At 44.7% G+C, this 20,510-nt stretch overlaps 1 protein-coding gene across 1 annotated transcript in view; it reads right to left on the bottom strand.

The window, feature by feature from the left end:
• ADAMTS9 (ADAM metallopeptidase with thrombospondin type 1 motif 9) overlaps positions 1–5,118 on the bottom strand; it is a 191,911-nt gene extending 186,793 nt beyond the window's left edge. Inside the window, exons 1-2 of the mRNA XM_036738867.1 lie at positions 5,004–5,118; positions 4,104–4,495 (exon numbers count right to left, since the gene is read on the bottom strand). Coding sequence (XP_036594762.1) covers positions 4,104–4,495; positions 5,004–5,118 — 507 coding nt within the window. The remainder of the gene's footprint in view (positions 1–4,103; positions 4,496–5,003) is intronic.
• Between the last annotated feature and the right edge of the window lie 15,392 nt (positions 5,119–20,510).

Raw genomic sequence — 20,510 nt, 5'->3', positions numbered from 1 at the left:
GCACTAAGTACTGGGGAGAGATAAAGATATCAACGATACAAGGTGCCCGTCTTCAAGTTTGAGGAGCTCACAATATTAAGAGTGACCGATTTCATTTGCTCCTTGTCCTCCACTAATCATGGCAACCCAGATCTACAGCAGGAAGGGTCATCTAGTCCAACCTCTTCCTTTAACAAAAGAGGAAACTGAGGCCAAAGAAGACTAACTAACAGGGCTTATGTCCTATGGGCAGCAGTAAGAATCAAAGGAAGGATCTGACCCTGCATCTTTGAATTCCAGAGCTAGGCCTCTTTCCTCAGTACTCAGAACTCAAGGCCCCAGGTTTGCGTCCTAGCTCTGCCTTTTCCTAGCTGTGATCTTGGGGAAAGCAATTTAATGTTTCTGGTCTTTAAAAAGCTGCAAACTACTACATCCATATGTTACAACTGAGCTTCACAAACACCCAGACACAGGTATTACAGTTATTATGATGCCCATCTTACAGATAAGAAAATAGAAACTCGAATGATTTACTTATGCTGACAGGTAGCTAGTCAGTAACAAAGGCAGATTTGAACCCAGGCCTTCCTCACTCCACATTCAACAGTCCTTCCTCTGGGCCAAGCTTCCTGGGGGGACAGCTTTTTTCCACTCTAGTGTCTGCATCATGGCATGGGGGGGGGGCAAGGAACCACAGGATGACTGAGAGATCATCTATCCCTACCCCTCCTATTTTCCAGATATGGAAAATGAGGCAGAAAGAGTGTCTTGGCTTTATCACGGCTAGAGCCTCAACATGGCCAGAATATCAGTCTTTCCTCTATCCCTTGGAGGAGGAAGAAGTTATGAATGATGGATTTTTGAGATGCAAAGGACTTTAGAGGTCATCTACACTAGCCCTTCATTTTATAGACGGGAAAAATGAGAACCAGAGAAGTTGAATAACGAAATCACACAAGTAATGAGTGAAGAGGCTAGGTGAAAAGTCTGGATTTGGAGTCAAAGGGACTGCATTTGAAATCTGCCTGCCTGTCACCTCCTACCTGTGTGGCCTTGGAGAAGTCACTTTTCTCCTCTGGGATTCAGTTTTCACATCTGAAAACAAGAGGAGGCCAGACTGGACAACCTGGAAAATGCCTTCCAGCTTCACATCTGTGATCCTATGATTGCTAGTCTGTTCACACAGATTATTGCCTCCCCATCGAACAAAGACCAAACAGCCCTCTTAGTGGTGCCCAAAGGTAAGGTCCCACTGTTGTTCTAGCCTTTTTCCTTTTATCTGCAGGTCAAGAAGACAAGACACCAAATTGCTGCCACTGTCGCCCATCACTTATCTTAGGGGTGGAACCTGAGATGGACTGGGGGCAGGGCAGCCTCCAGCTTTAATTTACTGATCATTTATTAAACACAGACCTTTGTTTCTCAGGAGGTTTGGGGTCGTAAAGGAGCTTTGAAATCTGGCCAGGGCAATCTGGGCCCAGATCATTGTTCACCTGCACTTTCTGCCCCTAGAACATCTTCACCATCGTGCTAAACAAGCATGGATTAAGACAGACAATGTGCAAAGCACTGTGCCGAGGATACAAAGAAGGACAGTAACTGTCCCTGCCCTCAGGGAGCTTATAAGTAACATCACAATTTAGACCTAGCACACTTACATTCCAGTCAGTCAACAAGCATTTATTAAATGCTTAGTATGTGCCAGGAACTTCCCAGAGGTTTTGAGCTTACAGGCTAAACATAATAGAATGTAAGTTTCTTGGAGACAGGGGTTTTTTTCTTTTTCGCCTTTGAATCCTATAACTAACCCCCACACCTGAAGCACATATATTAGGTACTGAATATTTGGTATATCTAAGTGAATAAGAGAGAAGACAAACAACCAAGAACAAAATAATTTCCCCCCTCCCCCCAACGATCTCTCTCCCCCACCAGTCAAGGAAAACTCTACCAGATACTACTGGATACTATCTGGACCATGTTTGAGGCTCTTAAAGGCATCCTTGGGATTCATCCCGGAGGGGGAGGAGTGTTTAGGGCATTTAAACCCTCAATTCCCTCCGCTTCGTCCTGGGATCCAGGTAGAACCCGTGCCGAGGCTTTCAGTGGGGGTCTGGAAGAGTTCCGGACAGTACCTAGCCTGGACTTCCCACCTTCTCCCCACCGCATCCTCTCCCAGGGCACCACCAACAGCGCCTGATCTTTTGCCCTCTGGCTGGGGGCGGGATGATTCACCGCACCCCCCTCAGCGCCCAAGTCTCGTCTCCGCCCACCCAAACACAATCATAACAACTCTACGCGTCTGGCTGCTGCTGCAGGCGTTCGCTCCGCGGCTTAGGAAAGGGGACCTTTCGTCCGGGGGCTTTGCCCCTGCTTTCAGCAAGATGGGACGACGATGCACCAATCCTGCCTCAAACTCGCAGGGTCCCCGGATGCAACCCACGGCTGGACACTTGAGTTACTCTCCACCCCAGGAAGGAGTGATTGAATACCTTCGGGGCAGGGGTAAGTAGAAGGAAACCCCTCCAGGAGAAAAGAGAAGGGGAAAAGGGAAGGGGGCTAAGGAAGCTACTCTCTGTTGGTGGAACTGCCCCTCGGGGGAGGGTCTGAGACCCTACCTAACCCATCGCCCAGTACAAATGGAAAATGCCACTCAAAAAACTTTCTGCGTCACTAAGTGCGTTGCAAAAAATACAAACTGTCCTGGGATGCTGAGACTGTCCTCCCTGCCCTATCCCGAAATCTCTTCAACCTTTCCTGAGTGGACAGCACCTTCCCTCTCCCACGAGGTTATACATCGAAGGCTGCAGGTCGGGGGGCAAAGTACCCCAGCAAATGCGCAGCTGCCGCCTGCCCGGGGAGCCGGCAGTCCCTTCCTCCTCCCCAAATGAAACTCGAGACGCCAGCTCCCCCTCCTGGCCCTGCCTCCCTCCGCCCCCCACCGCCACCCAAGGCAGTCTCTGTTGGGTGTCCAGTCCCCAGAAGGAACTCAGTGAAACCGCGCCCCCAGCCCTCCCCCACTGGCCTCCCGGGACACTCTTCTCGGAGCCCCGCCGACCGGGTGCAGGGTGCCCCCTGGCAGACTATGGGGGCTTTTCCATTGCCTCCACCTTAATTAAACGCGTCCGGGACGGGCTCCTCCCCTTAGCGCCGGGCAAGCCCCTTCCCGCCCCGCCCCCAGCTCCCCGCTCCCTCTCTTATTCCTTGGGTCCCTCCCCGCTCTGAACCCATCAATCCTCCCTTGGGTTCCTTGAGTGATGGTCGGTCACGTCGTCAATCCAACTAATCTAAAGAGAACTGGGTCCCTTCCTGAGAGGAAACACTGTACAAACCCTCTGTCTCTCTCCCCTTCCCCTTCCCCTCCCTTCCAGTTTCGTCCGGTCCCGTCGCGTCCCAAGAAGCTCCCTTTCCCAACTACTGGGAATGGAGCCCTCTGCCTCTTTCACAGCCTGGAGACGATGCCTGACCACCAATAAGGCCGCGGGTCCGCCTCTTCCCTCAACTTCTCCCTCTGGTAATAACCATCCAAACAACTCCACATGGATTTCGCTTTACTGGACGCTCCCAGGCAGAATTACAGTGCTGGATAGAAGTAAATCGAGCTGCATCTCGATAAATCTGCATTTAAACAACATCGAAACAGATCTAGGGTCGCTAGACCGCATGCTCCTGGCGGGCAGGGGGGTCTCTTTCACAGACATTATTATTCCTCATCTCTCGGTCCTCCGGAATCCTAAGATTATCTCCAATTTATCCGGTCCTTATTTTGTTTGTACGCAGCTGATGGCGGTTTCCCTAATTAGACTGTGAGTTCCCTGAGGGCAGGGACTGTCTTTTGCCTTTCTTGGTATCCCCAACGCTTAGCACAGTACCTGGCACATAGTAGGCCCTTAACAAGTGCCGGTTGATTTGCACATAGTAGGCTCAATATATTTGTGTTTGTGTGTGGTTCAATTGTGATAGAGTGCCTAGAGCTGTGACAAGAGATGGATGCCTGTCCAGGAAGTTTTAAAGGCATCTGCCCCCGCCCCAGCCCCCGGACCGTGGGGTTACAAAGATCAGAGGGCAATTAAGACGTCAGTAAGCGGGGAGGGAGGCCTCGAGGAAAGGAAGGGAGCACTTACCATTCCTGAACAGAGGCTTATTACAGCTGTGTGCTCGGACTTGGTATTGACATGTCCCCTATAGAAACAGTGCTTGAGTTCAGCGTCCTCTTCGGCATAAAACTTTGTTTGGTTAACCCCGGGTTCTCCGAGGAGGGTGACAGTGAAAAGTGGGGCGATAAATCCGGCATGGGCTGTGAGATTAAATAGAAACTGCTGCCCGAAGGCGGAGAGTCGATAGTGCGCCGAGGAGGTAGAGGAGGGGGAGGCTGCGGCGGGCCAGGGGTCAGTGTCAGAATTAATGCTCCTTCGTCTTCTTTTGAAGTGTATGTTCGTGGGAAAAGCTTCACCGAGAGCATTCACTCGGGTGGGAGACACGATCTCATATTCACTCAGACTCTCCAACAGTTTAACTGCAAAGCAACGCAGACAAATGCACAATTCAAGTTTTCTCTGAGCTTGATTAAAGGGAGGGCGGGAGGGAAGGAGGGAGAGAAGGGAGATGGGGTGGGGGGCAGGCATTCCCCCCGTCTCATCTCAATACAGTTCTTTCTGCCTGTCAAAATTCGCCCCGCCGCCCTCCACCTTCCACCGATGGGGCTTGGAGCAGCTAGGTAGTTTTGGGGCGGGAGACAAGTTAAACCCCGGTCTGGCCGGGGAGGTGTGGGGAGCAGCCAGGGACGGGGAATTAGAAAGCCGGCTCTAAAGTGTCATTCACTAGCCATTAGCTGTAAAATACAAAAGGCGAGTTACAGATACCGCGGGCAGGGAGGAGGAGGCTTCTTTCTAGGAAAGAGACAAGCCCGCGGGTGCTGCTGCCCTTCGGGAGTCCGAGCCGGGCGGGCGCTGGGAGGATCAGGGGATGGGGGGTCCTGGAGGCCAGGGGCAAACTGAGACACATGGGTGATGGGTACTCATTACCTTGTCGCGGGTGCAGTTTCGTTTTCGAGAGCGCTGCAGCCTGCAGGGTCATCTTCAGTAGATCCCACACGAGTAACATGAGTAGTAATCCCACTGCCCAGGATACAAACTGCATGGTGCTCCCCCCACCCCTCCCCCGCAGCCCCCACCCCCGCTCTCCTCTTCTTGGCGGCGGCGGCGATCCTCGGGCACGGCTCGACTAGGCTCCGCCTGCGTGTGCGCGACCCGCTGCTCCGAGAAGGGGCCAGGAGAAGGGACCCGGAGTGAGTGAGCTAGCGAGGGAGCAGAGAGAACGAGCCGGCTGGCGGGCGACTTCGGGGCTTCCTGAGGGCTCCTCTGCTTAGGAGGCGCTCCGTGCCGGGGCCGAGGGTCCCGTCGGGGGTGCAACGAACGGCCCCGCCTGCGCTGAGAACTGGAGCAGCGGCACGAGCGGCGAGAAGCGGGCGCGCCTCCCCGGCAGCACCGGCATAATGGAGCAGCCGCAGCGGCCGGCTGAAGGAGTCCGGGTGCGGGGGCGCACGGCGCTCGCCTGGGCTCTCGGGGCGCACGCCGCCGCCGGGGCTCTTGGAGCCCAGCGAGCCGGGCTGCTGCTGCCGCTGCCGCCGCCGCCGCCGCTGCTGCTGCTGTTGCCGCTGCTGCCGCACGGAGCGGGGGGCGTTGGGGGTGGCCGGCTTGGCCCGCGGGAACACGGCCGCTCAAATAGCCCCGGTGCACGCCTCTTGGAGGAGGGCAGCGGAGCTGAGGGGAGGAGAATGCGAGAGCCGAGGGATCCGCCTCCTTTTGAGACCTTGGCCCTCGGCTGCTGGTCAAGACCCGGAGCAGCTGAGCTGAGGCGAGCCGCCGAGCTAGTGCTAGCTAACTAACGCCCGAGGAGGCTCCCTTAGGTGGAGGAGGCGGCCGCAGTTAGCTAGCAGGAGGAGGGATCAGGGGCTTGGTTTCCCCTTCGGCTTTCCTTTTTAAGAGAGAGGAGACTAACAGGAGGTGGAGAAGCGATTGGCTAGTTGCGGCGGTGCTCCCCTGCTCCCTAAGTTTGTTCTCTGATTTTAAATGGAAAGGGACAAAAGTAACTCTATTCTCCAACCCAGCCACCGCTTAAAAAAAAAAAGCAATACTTTTTTAGTGAAAGCCATCGTGAAGGGACATATTCCCTTTCAATCCCTTCCCACCACTTTTTCCCTGTGGAAAAAGTTGACTGCCTGGACGAAGTTTTAACTCAGTCTTGGAGAACAGCAGACAAGATTTCCAGGGCAGAGATGGGGGCTGGCGGAGGCTTTAGAAGAGGGGGCTGTTTTGACGCCTTTTCCGCGGTTAATTACATTGCAGCAGGGGGCAGATGCACCCCGGGCGCTTAGAGATGAGGGGGTTGGGGAGGGCTGGGTCTGGAGTGGCTGTCCCCTCGCCCCCCACTTCTCAATCCTGTTCTTAACTGTGATTGTTGCCAAAGACAGATGCTTTGGAGGCATCATAGCTGTAAATTACACTTCCAGTTTTTAATTTGTAAAGTTTATAGAAAGGGGAAGGGAAGGGAGGAGAGGGGGAAAGAAATAAAAAGCAAGAAAGGGGGAAAGAAAGCAAGAAAAAAAGATTAAGTCAACTGCTACATTGTAGCCAGTCTTTGACACAGTTACAAATAAGTCGTGGACTGAGGAATGTTTTGTTGGGATTTTTTAGTCAGTGTAACTTGACATGGAATGGACTATTTATGCCTAAGTAAAAACACCCTGAGTCAAGCTAATGGCCATTTTGCAAGCTGCCCTTGGGCTGGGTGAATTGTATTCAAGGTGGGCAATATTTAAAATACACCAGGCGCTTCTGTTTTGGTGAGAGGGAATAATGAGGAAACCCTGTTATTTCTAAACAGCACAATTTACACAACGACATGTTTTAGGCTACCAGTTCCTGTTATCTAACCATTCTGGAAGTTTCTTAATGGAGAAGCTGTTTCCAATAAGACAGATATGGACTGAGTCTGTGATTTTCCTTCTACTCACACTTTGTCTGCCATTGCCTAGATCACAGAAAGGTTAAGTTACTCACCCAGGACCACACAGCTAGTCTGTATCAGAGGCAGGACTGGAATACAGATCTCAAAGCTACCAGGCTAGCTCTCCAGCTACTATAACATGTCGCCTTTTTCCCCCTCATAAAGCAACCAAGAATATATAATGAAACAGAGGTAAACATGGCATGGAGGAAGCGTTTTCATGGCAGTTTATACAATTCACATTACGGAATCCTTAAGGAAAATACTAATTTTAATATCAATGGTATCAAAACAGTTTTTGATAGGGTAAGAAATTTAGAACCATAAGAGACCTTAGCCGCCATTTCTTCCAAGACACTGGTTTTACTGATGAGGAGTTCAGATTCAGGGACGTTGAGAGTGATTTGATCAATCGTACAGCTAACGACAGAGCCAGGATTTAAATTCAGTTCTTGGGACTTCAAAGCCACCGTCATTCAACTTACATTTATCAAGCACCTACTATGTACCAGGCACTGTACAAATGCTGGGGCATAGGAAGAAAGGGAAAGAACAAACAGTTCCTGCTCTCAAGTAGCTCACTAATAGGGGAGATCACACACAATCATATACAAACAACTGTGTACAAACAAGATATGGACAAGATCAATTCTGGGGAGTCACAGAGCAAAGGCGCTGAGACCAAGTGGAACTTGGAAAGGTTCCTTTCCTACCATACCCCCTTATCTTCTTATTAGGTATATATATACCATTTATATAAAGGAATATGTCATGAGAGCCAACTTAAGCATCAGGAAGTCTTCTTGCTTCTGACTCATCCTGACTCTGTGACCCTAGACCAGTAACTAACCTCTCATTTCCCCAGGTATCTAAGAATATAAATTGCTGAACAGTTGTGGGTTGGTAGAAAAAGTTTCCTGACCCATGTTCCTGTCACCAATGAAATCACAAGTCCATTCTAATATATGTGTGCATGTATATGTGTACATGTAAGTGTATACATACATAGATACACATAGATACACACGTATGTATGTATACATATACATATATACATATATACTATGTATAATTTAATACACTGTATATATTGAAAGTTTCCTAAGGTTATTTGAAAGGAATGAATAGGAAATAGTGGGACAATGAAATTATTTTCATATTATCATTGTAGGGCTACCATTGAAATGTTCTTTATATTTTTTTCAAAGATTCGCCCCCTCTCACTTGTCTAAAGACCTACGGTTTGCAAGTGGTTAACACTTCAGATACATTAAACCAATCATTATTTAGGAATAAAAGATCCTTTTTGGTGTACTTGTGATATCTGAGATATCATCGTCGGCGTTGGAAGGCATATTCGAGGTTATTTAAGCCAGTCTTAGGAAACAGATTCAGAGAAGTTCAGCAATTTGCCCAAGCTCACACAGGGCAGATTTTAAGGAAGGAGGATGGAATTCAAATTCCTATCCTCTAATACTAGAGTCCAGCACTCTTCTCAGTGCCCCATAGGATCCCCCTTTCTCAACTACCTTTATGTAACTTGATTTAAGGGAGGATACTTGTCATCTCTAGCTGATCAGTTCTTCCAGATTTCTTCTTTGGAAGAATACTCAGTCATTTCCCCAGTAGATGATAGAGATTTTCTGATGACTAGACTTCCAACCTAAAAACTGCTACTTGGGCAGGGGGAGGTTCTTCTGCATTAGTAAATAGAAATCCTACATGAGACCCTTCTGCTGTTGGTTGACCTGTAGGATGAACATGGGGGAAATGTCTCATATGATCTTCTGAACACTAGATCTTTAGACAAAGTAAAATAGACAAGTGAGCCAATTGACTAATTCATGCCGCCATCCCTCACATATTGGCTTCAGGGAAACAGAAAACAAGCCAAAGTTGTTGGGTATCTGGGTTGTTGGTTTTTTCCCTTTTTGCTTGAATTACCTGGATAATTGTCTTAGTGATCCATTCAACATGGGATTTTCCCCCCTTTGTTTCTTTTTTTTTAAGGTGCAGAAGTTGTACTATTGTGTTTGTTGGTGGTCCAGTGAGATTCCTTCTTGAGATCTTCCTTCTCCTTTCCTCTATGGATGCTAAAACACCATCTTTCTCAAAGTCCCCAAGACTCTTTGGTTCAAGATACTATAGGCATAAGCAGGTAGATAGAATTACCCAGAATCCAGAAATGAAAGATCAATTTTCAAGTCAATTGTCCCCTTCTAAATGTTTGCTGCAAAGGAACTGAGCCATTTGAGGTCTATTAAAGTTGATGGATGGCTAGCTCCAGCAAATTATCCACTGGGTTACTTCTACATCTAACCTTTTTTGTAGACAAGGTTCTCTCCCTGGAAGGCAGCAAGGAGAGAGGTGAGGATTAAACAGAAGGGGAGATAATGCAGTTAATGATATTAAGAAGACTTCATCAAAATCATTGTTTGCCAAAGTTAAATTTCCAGAGAGCTACTGTATGCAAAAAAGGGGGAGATTGGGAGTCTATTCCTCTGTTTTCTCATTGGGAGGGGTGGGGAGGAGAAAGGAGGTTGATCCTAGAGAAGAATGGGGACATTGATAGAAACTGGAGAAGCAAGGAGGGGAAAACTAATGCTAACAATTTCCTTCAGCGTCAAGAAATTGAAGATTTTTGGAAATGAGTAATCCTATTCTGATGCATGGCAGTCAGGGCTGGGTGGAAGTGTTGGGTAAGGAATGGCAACCAGCAGAGTGGGGCTTTATTTTCTGGGTGACCCTGAGGAGGCACTAGCCTTTCTGTCCCCCAATTCCTTATTCAAAAGAAGGGAATGGACTGTTCCCATAATTACCATATGGGGAAATTATTTGAGATTAACAAGTGTATAAAACAATATGCTTGATAGCTGAATGGTCTATATATAACATGACACTTTCCTTTCTGTGACAGTTCTCTTATAAGAAAGTCAAGTTAAAAGATGTCACCAAATTGGGGAATTCTGGGATAGCATATCCGAAGCTCCACATGGAGGTGATGCTCCATGTAAATTGTGCAGAGCTGGAGATGTCTTTAGGGAGAGGAGATAGAAATTGGATTTGTGGTGTCACTCAGAGAGGGAGCTGCCTCTAGTGCATTTCAACAGCTTCTCTGTAGCTTGGAGTCCTAGGTGCTGCTCAGAACACTGAGAGCCATGACGCTTTGCCCAGGATCACACAGTCAGTATATGTCAGAGGAGAGACTTGAACCTAGGTCATTCTCATTGGGAGCCCTCTTCTCTACCCATTTGTATCACAGCCTTCCCTGATTTCTTAAATGGGATATATCTGTTGCTGTCTTATTTTTGGTTTTTGCTTGGCCTAATAAATGTGGTTGGTGACACAGTAGTTGTTTCTTTTAAAAGCATCCTTTATAGCAAGGATTCCAACCATCCATCCATCCATCCATCCAAGCACTCAGATCTGCAAAGTCTGAGTCATCCATTTTCCCCTCTCTCTCATTTCCCATATCCAACCTGTTGACAAGTCTTGTAGACTGTATAAGCACATCTCTTTCTTCCTCCACTCTAATCACACAGAGGCCAACCTAGTTCATACCCCTATGTCAACAATAACTGTTCTCACTGACTCTAGGCTCTCGCATTAGAATTCATCCTCCTTATAGCTTCAGTTAATTTTCTTAAAATACAGTTCTGACTCCTCCCTCACTCCCTTGCTCAGGAAGCTTCTGTAGCTTCCCATTACCTCTAGGGTAAAATACAAAATAATCTTTTTGCCATTTAAAGCCCTTTCCCAGCTAACTCCAATTTATCTCCCCGATTGATTTCATATCACTACCCTGTATGCATCCTAAGATTTCACCCCAAACTGGTCTGTTTGCTATGCTCTGTATAAGACATTCTATCTCATCTCTATAACTCTGCATGAGCTGTCCTCCAAACCTGGAATGGAGCAGCTCCCTTTAAGGGTTACCGCAGGTGCCACCCGCTACAAAAGATCTGTCTTGAGCTCACTAATTGTAGCACCCTCCCTCACCCAAATAGTGTTCATTTACTTTGTTTATATAATGGATTTACACAGTTGTGTGCATGTTGTACCTCACTGATAGAATGTGAGTTCTTTGAGGACAGGGACTATTTTTTAAAACTTTGTATTCCCGGCACCCAGCCCAGTTCCATATATATTGTAAGCACTTAATAAATGCTTGTAGAATGGGTGATCTTTGAATATTAGCTCCCCCCACCCTCAATTTCTTCTATGTAGGCATGGTGCTTTCCATTTGAGGTTAAAATCGGGGAGGAAACATTGACTTTGAATATTACAATTTTGTTAACCTCTCCGACCCTCCTGGGGTGAGACTAGGCGGCTTCTGATGCCCTTTCCCATTCTAAATCTATGGCTGGGGGAGTAATATCTAAGTGCCCTGCAAAAAAAGGACGGCACTCTGGTGTTCTTTGTAATGGGCCCCTTTAGAACCTCCAAGTCAGAGTCCCATATCCCTCAGAGAACCTAACAGTTGAACCTGCTGGCTAGTGGAAGACAAGATCCTGATTTGGGACTTGGAGCTGAACCCCTAGATGGTGTCTGATGATTTAGGCCACCAGGTGTAATCCAAAAATGTTTTTCATTTGAATGATGTATAAATAAAGAAATGTAAAGATAAGTTCATTGTGAAGCTAGAAATGTTCACTTGTAGACCAAATAAGTATTTGAGATAGACTAGCATGTTATCTGTTGTTGGAGCCCATAAACTCCAGGTGAGGAAACTTTCTCTACCATGCACATTGACACTTGCCCTTCAAATTTTTTTCAGAGTTTTTCAGAGTGGGCTTCTGGCATTAAACCAAACCTTGAGTAAGAAGTAACACCTCCATAAGCTGTTATGTAGTACACCTCTATAAAGTGTAAAATGTAGTCTTTGGAAACAAGAGCCTGGGAATTTACTGTTAAATTATTGCTATAAATTTGCTTTCAGAGATACTATGCCAGACTTGGAGGCAAGAAGATCTGGGTTCAGATCTGACCTCTGACCATGGACAAATCACTTAATTTCTGAGTGGCCTAGGTTATTCTGTAAAGCTAAGCTGCAAAGCATTGGCTGACCTTGGGGTCTTTTAGACCAGTGAAATCATAGGTGTGGACCCTCCCTCAGAAAAAAGGATTTAATGCTGGTAAGATTTTACCCTGTTGTTGTGGGGCTCAAATAAGATAGAGTATCTAAGGTGCTCAACAAATTGTAAGGCCAGTTATTATTCTTAACACAGCAAATAAAAAAGGAAAATATGCATGGGTAAAAAGGAGTAACTTTTTTATACACAGCTTTTGTTTTTGCATCTTCTTCACTTCCAAATATATCCCTTCTCCCTCTCCATTGCTATACTTGTAACAAAGAATAGAAAAGAGAGAGACCAAACAAAAGGCAGTTCAATTAAGCTAATCAACAAATATGGTCAACTGAGTCTGTATATACAGCACCATTCCACACCCATAGACCCTGCTCTCCCTAATTATGCAAAGAAAAGAGGGAAATACATTTTCTCATTCTTTTTCCTTCTGGTCAAGGCTTGATGATTATAAGTACACAGTACTTATATATACCTTACACACACACACACACACACACACACACTTATATACACAGTATCCAGTTTTGTTTTGTTCTTGTTCTTTCCGTTTATATTGTTGTAGACATTGTAGATATTTTTCCCAGTTGTTTTTACGTCACCTTGCATCAGTTCATATAAGTCTTCTCGTGCTTCTTTGAATACTCATCCTTTTTTATATTATGCTCATCATTTTTCTACTCATTTTTTTTACTATTTTTTAATTCTTTTTTTTTCTTTTTTTGCAGGGGGGAAGGCAGGACAGTTGGGGTTAAGTGACTTGCGCAAGGTCACACAGCTAGCATAATTTTTCACGTTATAGTAATAATCCATTTATAGGCATGTGCCACAATTTACTTAGCCATTCCATAAGGATGAAACTTTTGAGGAATGAAAAGAAAAAATTCTAATCATTCTTTTGAGAAATTTCAAAGATATAAATCTAATTAAGTCAAAAGTCATTGGTTCATGGTTTTTTTTTTTTATGAGCACCTATGGCATGTAAAGTTCTGTGAGGAGATTCAAAGTAAATCTTTTATTCAGTAGTGTGAGGAGAATATATTCTAATTAGAAACTGGGACAAACACATATGATAAAGCCCAAAGACCACCAAGAAGGAAAATGTACAAACTATTTCCCTAAATAATGATGAGAGAATGGGAGATTTAGAGTTGAAAAGACCCAAGAGGAGATCTAGTCCAGACCCCTCATTTTAGTCTCACAGAAGTTAAGTGATTTGCCCAGGGTCACATAGCTAGTTCATACGAACCACAATTTTTTTAAAAAATGTACATTTAATTTTTCAATTAACAAGCATTTATTTCTGCCCCTCACACCTCCCCAGTTGAAAAGAAAAACAAAACTCTTGTAACAAATATGAATTTTTAAGCAAAACAAATTCTGACAGTATTCATGACTAAAAAAATTACATCTCATTCTGCATCTCAAATCTATCACTTCTCTATCTGGAGGTGGGTAGAAAGATCATCATTACTCTGCTGGAAGAAGAGGCAGAATTTTAACCCATGTCTTCTCGGCTCCAGGTACAGGATTCTCTCCATTGCAACGCACTTTCTCCCCATCAATGATGTAAGCCTTAAAAGGGTCAGAGATGGGTGGGCCAAGAGAGGACTTCTTGGAGGAAGTCAGGTTAGAGGAGGGTTTTGATGATGGGAAGTACCTGGTACCTGGAAGCTTGGTAAAGCCTGAACTTCAGTACCATCCATCTCCTGCAAGAAGCTTTTCTTGATCCCCTTACTTCATAAGATCAAAGATTTAGAGCCGGGGAGTTCTTTAAAGGATCAGTTAGTTCAATCTTCTCATTTTATAAATGAGGAAAGTGAGGCCCCAAAACAAGGTCACACACATGCTCCCTCTCTTATCAAATTACATTATATTGACTCAAGTGTGTGTTGTATCCCCTAATGGATTCAGCACCTGGGATCTGTGAGCATTTTCAGGAAAAAAATATTCTGATCTCAATCTTTTGATAGAATTGGTTTTCTTTGTAATCCCATGAATTTTATTTTATGCATTTAAAAATATCCTTCTAAGAAGGGGTCCATAGGTTTCACTAGACCACACAAAGGTCAAGAACCCCTGGGGGCAAGCACTGTTGTTGTTTTTAATCTTTGCATCTACAGTGTCTAGCACAATGTGCTGCACATGAAAGTTCATTGATATTTGTTTATCTGAATTGCATATGGAAGATATTCATTCATAAGGGCAGGAGAGTAGGATCAAGTAAGTCAGGGGAGTTGCAAACCAATTTGGCTGTCAGGCAATAATGGGAGATGAGGGTGGGTCTGAGGTGGACAATTAATCCGAATCACAAAAGAATGAGAAGGAACTTTCAGCCAACCGCTACATGAGTAGTGATTGGGCTCTGTAAAAATGAAGAGTTTGGGCCTCTGATGTCCTTTCTGTCTCTAAATCTGTGACCAGTCCACCACTGAGTCATGGACTTATTGATTTAGAGATGGAAGGACCTTAAAGGGCATCCAGTCCAAACCCCTCCCTGATTTTACATTTGAGGAAACTGAGACCCACACAAGTTCATTGACTTGCCCAGGGTCACACAGCTAATAAGGGCCCAAGATTGGCTTTAAATGCAATTCTTCCTGACTCTTAGCCAAGGACTCTCTCTACTAGTGTTCTAGCTGTCTCTTAATTTGGTGTGCTACAGAGAAAGGAGCACTGGACTCAGTCAGAGGAATCAGCATTCATTCCTGGTATTGTTTCCCACTACTTCTGTGATATTGGCCAAGTCACTGAATCTCTCCAGGTTCGTCTGTTCCATGAAGCAGCTGGTTTGGTGATCTCTCCACGTCTCTCTCACAATCTATAATCCTTTGATTCCACTGATCATTTAGTCTCCCCTGGAAGACTTCCAGTGGCAGAGAAATTCCTTCCCTGCTGGGGGAGCCAGTTCTAGTTTTGGACAGCTCAGTTGTTAGAAAGGGTTTCTTATAGTAAGCCATCATGATACCTCTCTGCAGCCCCTGCCCTTTATGCCTAGGTTAGGCTTCTGGGACCAGACAGAAAAAAAATGGAATTCTGTGTTCTCTGTTATAGCCCTTCAATTATGAATCATCTCATATCCTGCCTCCCCTCCCTCCAAGTCTTTTCTTCTCCATTGTAAAGATCCTCCAATCTAAAGATCCAAACCAGAAAGGCTTGGTTTCTACTTTGAGACTTTTGGTTTGAGATTTATATAGCTTCCTCCAAAGTCTGACTCAGCTATATGTGTGTTTCATATGTATATTTTGTATATGTTTGCATATGTGTGTAATGTTCACATAGTGGTCAGAAGAAGCAATACAAGGACACTTTCAAGGTCTCTCTCAACAACTTTGGAATTGATTGTGTGACATGGGAGACACTTGCACAGGACTGTTCAGCATGGCATGCCCACATCAGAGAAGGTGCTGAGCTCTATGAGCAAAGCAAAACTGAAACAGCTCAAAGGAAATGCAGGATGCACAAATTTAGAATCTCCACCCCAAATGTTCACATGGACTATTTGTGCCCAACCTGTGGTAGACCAGTCTAAGCTCGGATTGGTCTACCCAGCCACAGTCAGACACACTGAAGCTTGACTCTAGCATGGTGATGTCATTTTGGTCCTCTTCGAGAAAGAACAACCAGTGTATATATGGTCAGCTGGGTGGCGCAGTAGATAGAGCGCCTGGCCTGAAGTCTAGAAGACCTTAGTTCAAATCCAGCTTCAGATGCTTATTAGCTGTGTGACCCTGGGCAAATAACTTAACCCCATTTGCCTCAATTTCCTCATATGTAAAATAAGCTGGAGAAGGAAATGGCAAACCACTCTGGTATCTTTGCCAAGAGAACCTCAAATGAGGTCACAAGGAGTTGGCCCTTACTGAAATAGCTGAACAAGAACAACGACAGTCTATATATATGGAAAAAGAGGAGAGGAGGGAAGAGAACAGGGCAGGAGAAAGGAAAGAAGGGCAGGGGAGGGAGGGAAGAGAGGAGAAGAGGGCAGGCGACAGAAAAGAAGAGAGCATCATTACAGGTATTTCTGACTTTTGAGGGAGTCAGCATGGCACTGCAACTTAAGGGAGTGTTTAGTACAACTTGAGTGAGTAAGCAGCAACTTAAGCAAGTAATTAGTTGTGCTAGAATTTTATAGTAATCATTATGGTTTGTATGTATAGTATATATATCTGATATTTATCTGCGACTGTATTGTATCTCCCTAGTAGATCATATTCTCCTTGAAGGCAGGAACTTTCATTTTTTTTTGGTTTTGTTTTTGAATCCCCAGTGCCAGCCCAGTGGTTGGCATACAGTAGGCCCTTAATAAGTAGGTACTGGTTGATTGATTGGTTGAAGACTAGAGTTAGGGTGACAGCAACCTAGACATACCCGACCTTTCTGTTTCTTCAAATATAACTTGTGGAACTACTTATTTATTCTTACCCTTCTTACCAAGATTAGAGGATCATGGACTGAGAGGGTCCTTCAAGGCCATTGTGTCCATTCAGCCTTCTCCTTTTACAGATGAGGAAATTGAAGCACAGAATGTTAGTTGGTCTAGACTGGGTAGATTTACTGTTTTCCTAGACCGAGAATGAATCTCTGTCACTTACCTGAAGAATCCTTTGTCACTTTGTCCATTTTCTGAAACGGGGCCCTACCACTCACCATTTGGTGGGGGTAGTCTCCTAAACTGAAAGCCAAAAAGCAAACCAGATCTCAAGGACAGCATGCCAAATAAATTCAAACCCATTTTATTAATATGAATGCCACCGAAATTTGTTGGTGACTGGTGTTGTGACGGTGACTGAATTTCTATTATTGTTGTTCACTGACCCGCTGATATATTTATATGCTTTTGAATCATAGTTTTAGAACTAAAATGATCTTAGACATCATGTTATGGAAGGCATCATTATTCAGCAGAGAGAGTGCTAGATTTGGAGTCAAAGGACTTTGAGGATGTCTCTCAGGAGGCTTGGACTAGATGTCCTTTGAGGTCCTTTCCAGCTCTTAATCTTCAAACCCATATTCCTATATTTAGTTTACAGATGAGGATAAACTGAGGCCAGTTAGGAGGACAGCTATGCCCAGAACTCCTTTCTTTGCCAAGATACCCCAATAAGTAATGAACAAGCAGGGAAATAATTTTCTCCCAAGATGATGGGTAAAGCTTAAAATGCTACCCCTTTCAGAAGGGAATGGAATGGGAAACAAAACCTGACGCTAACAGGATGACTCTGTAATGGTTCCATTTCAGGGGATGGAAGAGAGGGGTAGTTAAAAGAGTCTAGTATTTGGAGTCTGAGGGCCTGTTTTCATGCCCCACATCTCCTACTTACTGCTCATTTGACCATGGCCAAATCAAAACATGGCCCCAAGACCTTGTCCAGAGCTTCTTTGGGTCTCTCTTTCCTCATTGTGACAACAATGTGGCTAGCAGCTACTGTGGCTGTGTAAGACCGACAAGAGCACACAGAAGGGCCGCCAACACAGATTCTTTGATCTGCTTTTCCAAGCAAAGCAACTTTAAGGGGTTAACAATCTCAGTTTAATTGAACACACACACACACACACACACACACACATATATATGTGTGTGTGTGTGTGTGTGTATATATACGTGTGTATATATATAGATATATATGTGTGTGTGTATGTGTGTGTATGTGTGTATGTGTGTGTGTGTATGTGTGTATGTGTGTGTGTATGTGTGTGTATGTGTGTATGTGTGTATGTGTGTGTATGTGTGTGTATGTGTGTGTATGTATGTGTATGTGTGTGTATGTGTGTGTATGTGTGTGTATATGTATATGTGTGTATATGTGTGTATATGTGTATGTGTGTATGTGTATGTGTGTATATGTATATAGATGTATGTATACATACATACATATATACACATATACATACATGCACATATACATATACACATACACATACATATACACATATACATACATATACACACACATATATATATACATATATATACATATATATATACACACATACATACATACATATATGTCATTCACTTCGTTTTCAGGTGGAAAAGATCAGCCCCCTGAACTTCAGGGCAAATACATACAAATTACAAGCATATATTATAAACAGAGCAAATAACACAATCCAGTCTATCCATAGCAAAACATAGTTACCAGAGAAGCACCAACATCTGTCTGGGTTATCAAAGCTGGGGCAGGGTGGGGTGGGGTGTGGAGGGGAGGGCATTTCAACAGCTTGCCCAGAGTCTTGTCACTCTTTCAATGAGGGTACTCCCAAAAGTGAAACACTAACCTTCCAGTACATAAACCTGTTCAGGGCCCTGAGGACTCAAGGCTCACCCTCCAGGGTGTGGGAAGCCAGGGTGGGAAAGTTAGTTAATCTCTAGTACCATATCGTATACATTGTTTCCAAGCAATGACTCTCCATTGAGAAACACTCCAAGACAAAAGAACCTATTCAAACAAAGGCCAGACTCAACAAAAGCACTTGACAGCGAAAAATCCTGCCCTGCTTACCATTACACTCATCCATGAAACAAGAGTTTTCCTCTGAGATTCAGAGAGAATTATATAAGCTCCTTGAGAGCAGGGACAATCTTGGTTTTCTTTATATATACTCAACATCTGCATAGTGCTTAACACAGTAAACACTTAATAAATCCTGGCCGTTCCATTCTAATGAACACAAAGTTAGCCACCTAAGAGTTATTCCCCACTGCAGGAATGTGTATGGAGACTATGATAAAACGATTCTCAAAAAAAAATTCAAATGAGCATGTCTAACCTATATCAGATTACTTACAGTCTCAGGGAGAGGTGAGGAGAGGAAGGGAAGGAAAGAATTTGGAACTCAAAACTTAAAAAAAAAGAATATTCAAAATGTTTTTACACGCAATTAGAGAAAAATAAAATATTATTTTAAAAGAATTAAATGGAATAGGAAAAAAAAGAAATGCAATTATATAAAAGATTCGAGAGGCAAGATGGTGCAGTGGAAAGAGAATTGCCTTTGGAGTCAGAAGACTTTGGTTCTGATCCTGCTTCTGTTACTGCATGTGTAATTTTGGGTATTGTATCTAACCTCTTAAGACCTTGGTTTGCTCATTTGTAAAAGTAAAGATCTCTGACCTTCAAGATCTAAATCTGTGATCCTAAGATTGCTGCATTAGGAGGGCAGAGTTTATAATCTCAAAGAGGATCATATATATGTCTGAAATGTTCAGAACCGCTGGATATAAGAAACTCTCAAAGTAGGAGGCAGAAGAATCAAAGCATATTTTTAGGCTCCACAGTAACCAACCCATGAACCAGCATCCCCGTTTTGACATATTGATCAAAAGCTTCCAGGCCCAATAAGTACGCCTCACAAGAGTAACCAGGAGGCTACAGAGAGGCATGATGATGTAAAGCAAAATCATGCTTCCCCCTGTATGGTAAAAAGATTACCCACTGGCCTCAAGTCCTTGTTCAGCTTCCTCCTGTAGGTCAGCTCTGCTCCCGGCAGCTCCTGCTTCAGCTTCGGCTGTGCCTGTGGCTGTGGCTGTGGCTGTAGCAGCCTCTGGCTCCAACGGAAGCTGTTTTTAACCATCTGGCTTCTGCGGGGAAGTAAGGTACGGGGGGGGGGGGGGGGGGGGGGGGGGGGGGGGGGGGGCCACAGGTTCTTTCAGTCTGCTTAAGCAAGGTGAAGGGGTTGCCCAGGAAAGCACAGGTTCTTTCCATCAGCTTAAGCAAGGGAAGCAAGGTGAAGGGGCCGACAAGCTTACTCCAATCCAACATACAAACAGCATTCAGTTCAGGGGAAAAAGCCAAACTAGTCAAGGGCACTTGTTGACTAAGTGCTAAGGAGCCCATTTTTGGTTACCAGCACAATTGCTCCAAATTACTACTAATAAGAGAAATGCAAATTAAAATGAGGTTTCAATTCACACAAAGTAAATTGGGAATGATGTTAAAAAAGGGAAATGGTCACTTGTTGGTGGGACTACAGGAAGACAGGCACACCGCCACACTGTTTGTAGGATCATGAATTGCTCCATCTGCTTTGGAAGGCACTTGAGAGTTATGTAGGAAAATGACTAAATTACTTAGTGCTTAGCACAATGCCTGGCCCATAGTAGGCACTCAACAAATGCTTCTTGGCTTGACCTGACTAAATTATTCAAGCTCGCTGCTGGGCATCTGTCCCAAGGAGGTCAAAGACAGAAAGGTTGCATATATCAAAATATACATAGGACTTTTTGTGGTGGCAAAGAAGTAGAAACAGTTTGGATCTTCATTGATGGGAAAATTGCTAAACAAAGTACAGTATGTGAACATAATAGAGTATAATGACAGATAGGAGGCGATCAAAGCAACATGGAAGGACTTACCTGAACTGATGCAGAACTAAGTGAATGGTACCAGGAAAATAATAGACACCACTGTAGCAATATAAACAGAAGGAACA

This window comes from Trichosurus vulpecula, chromosome 9 (genome assembly GCF_011100635.1).
Source record: "Trichosurus vulpecula isolate mTriVul1 chromosome 9, mTriVul1.pri, whole genome shotgun sequence".
Classification (NCBI taxonomy): domain Eukaryota; kingdom Metazoa; phylum Chordata; class Mammalia; order Diprotodontia; family Phalangeridae; genus Trichosurus; species Trichosurus vulpecula.
The sequence above is the reverse complement of the archived record's forward strand: the minus strand, read 5'-3'. Positions and strand labels throughout refer to the sequence as shown.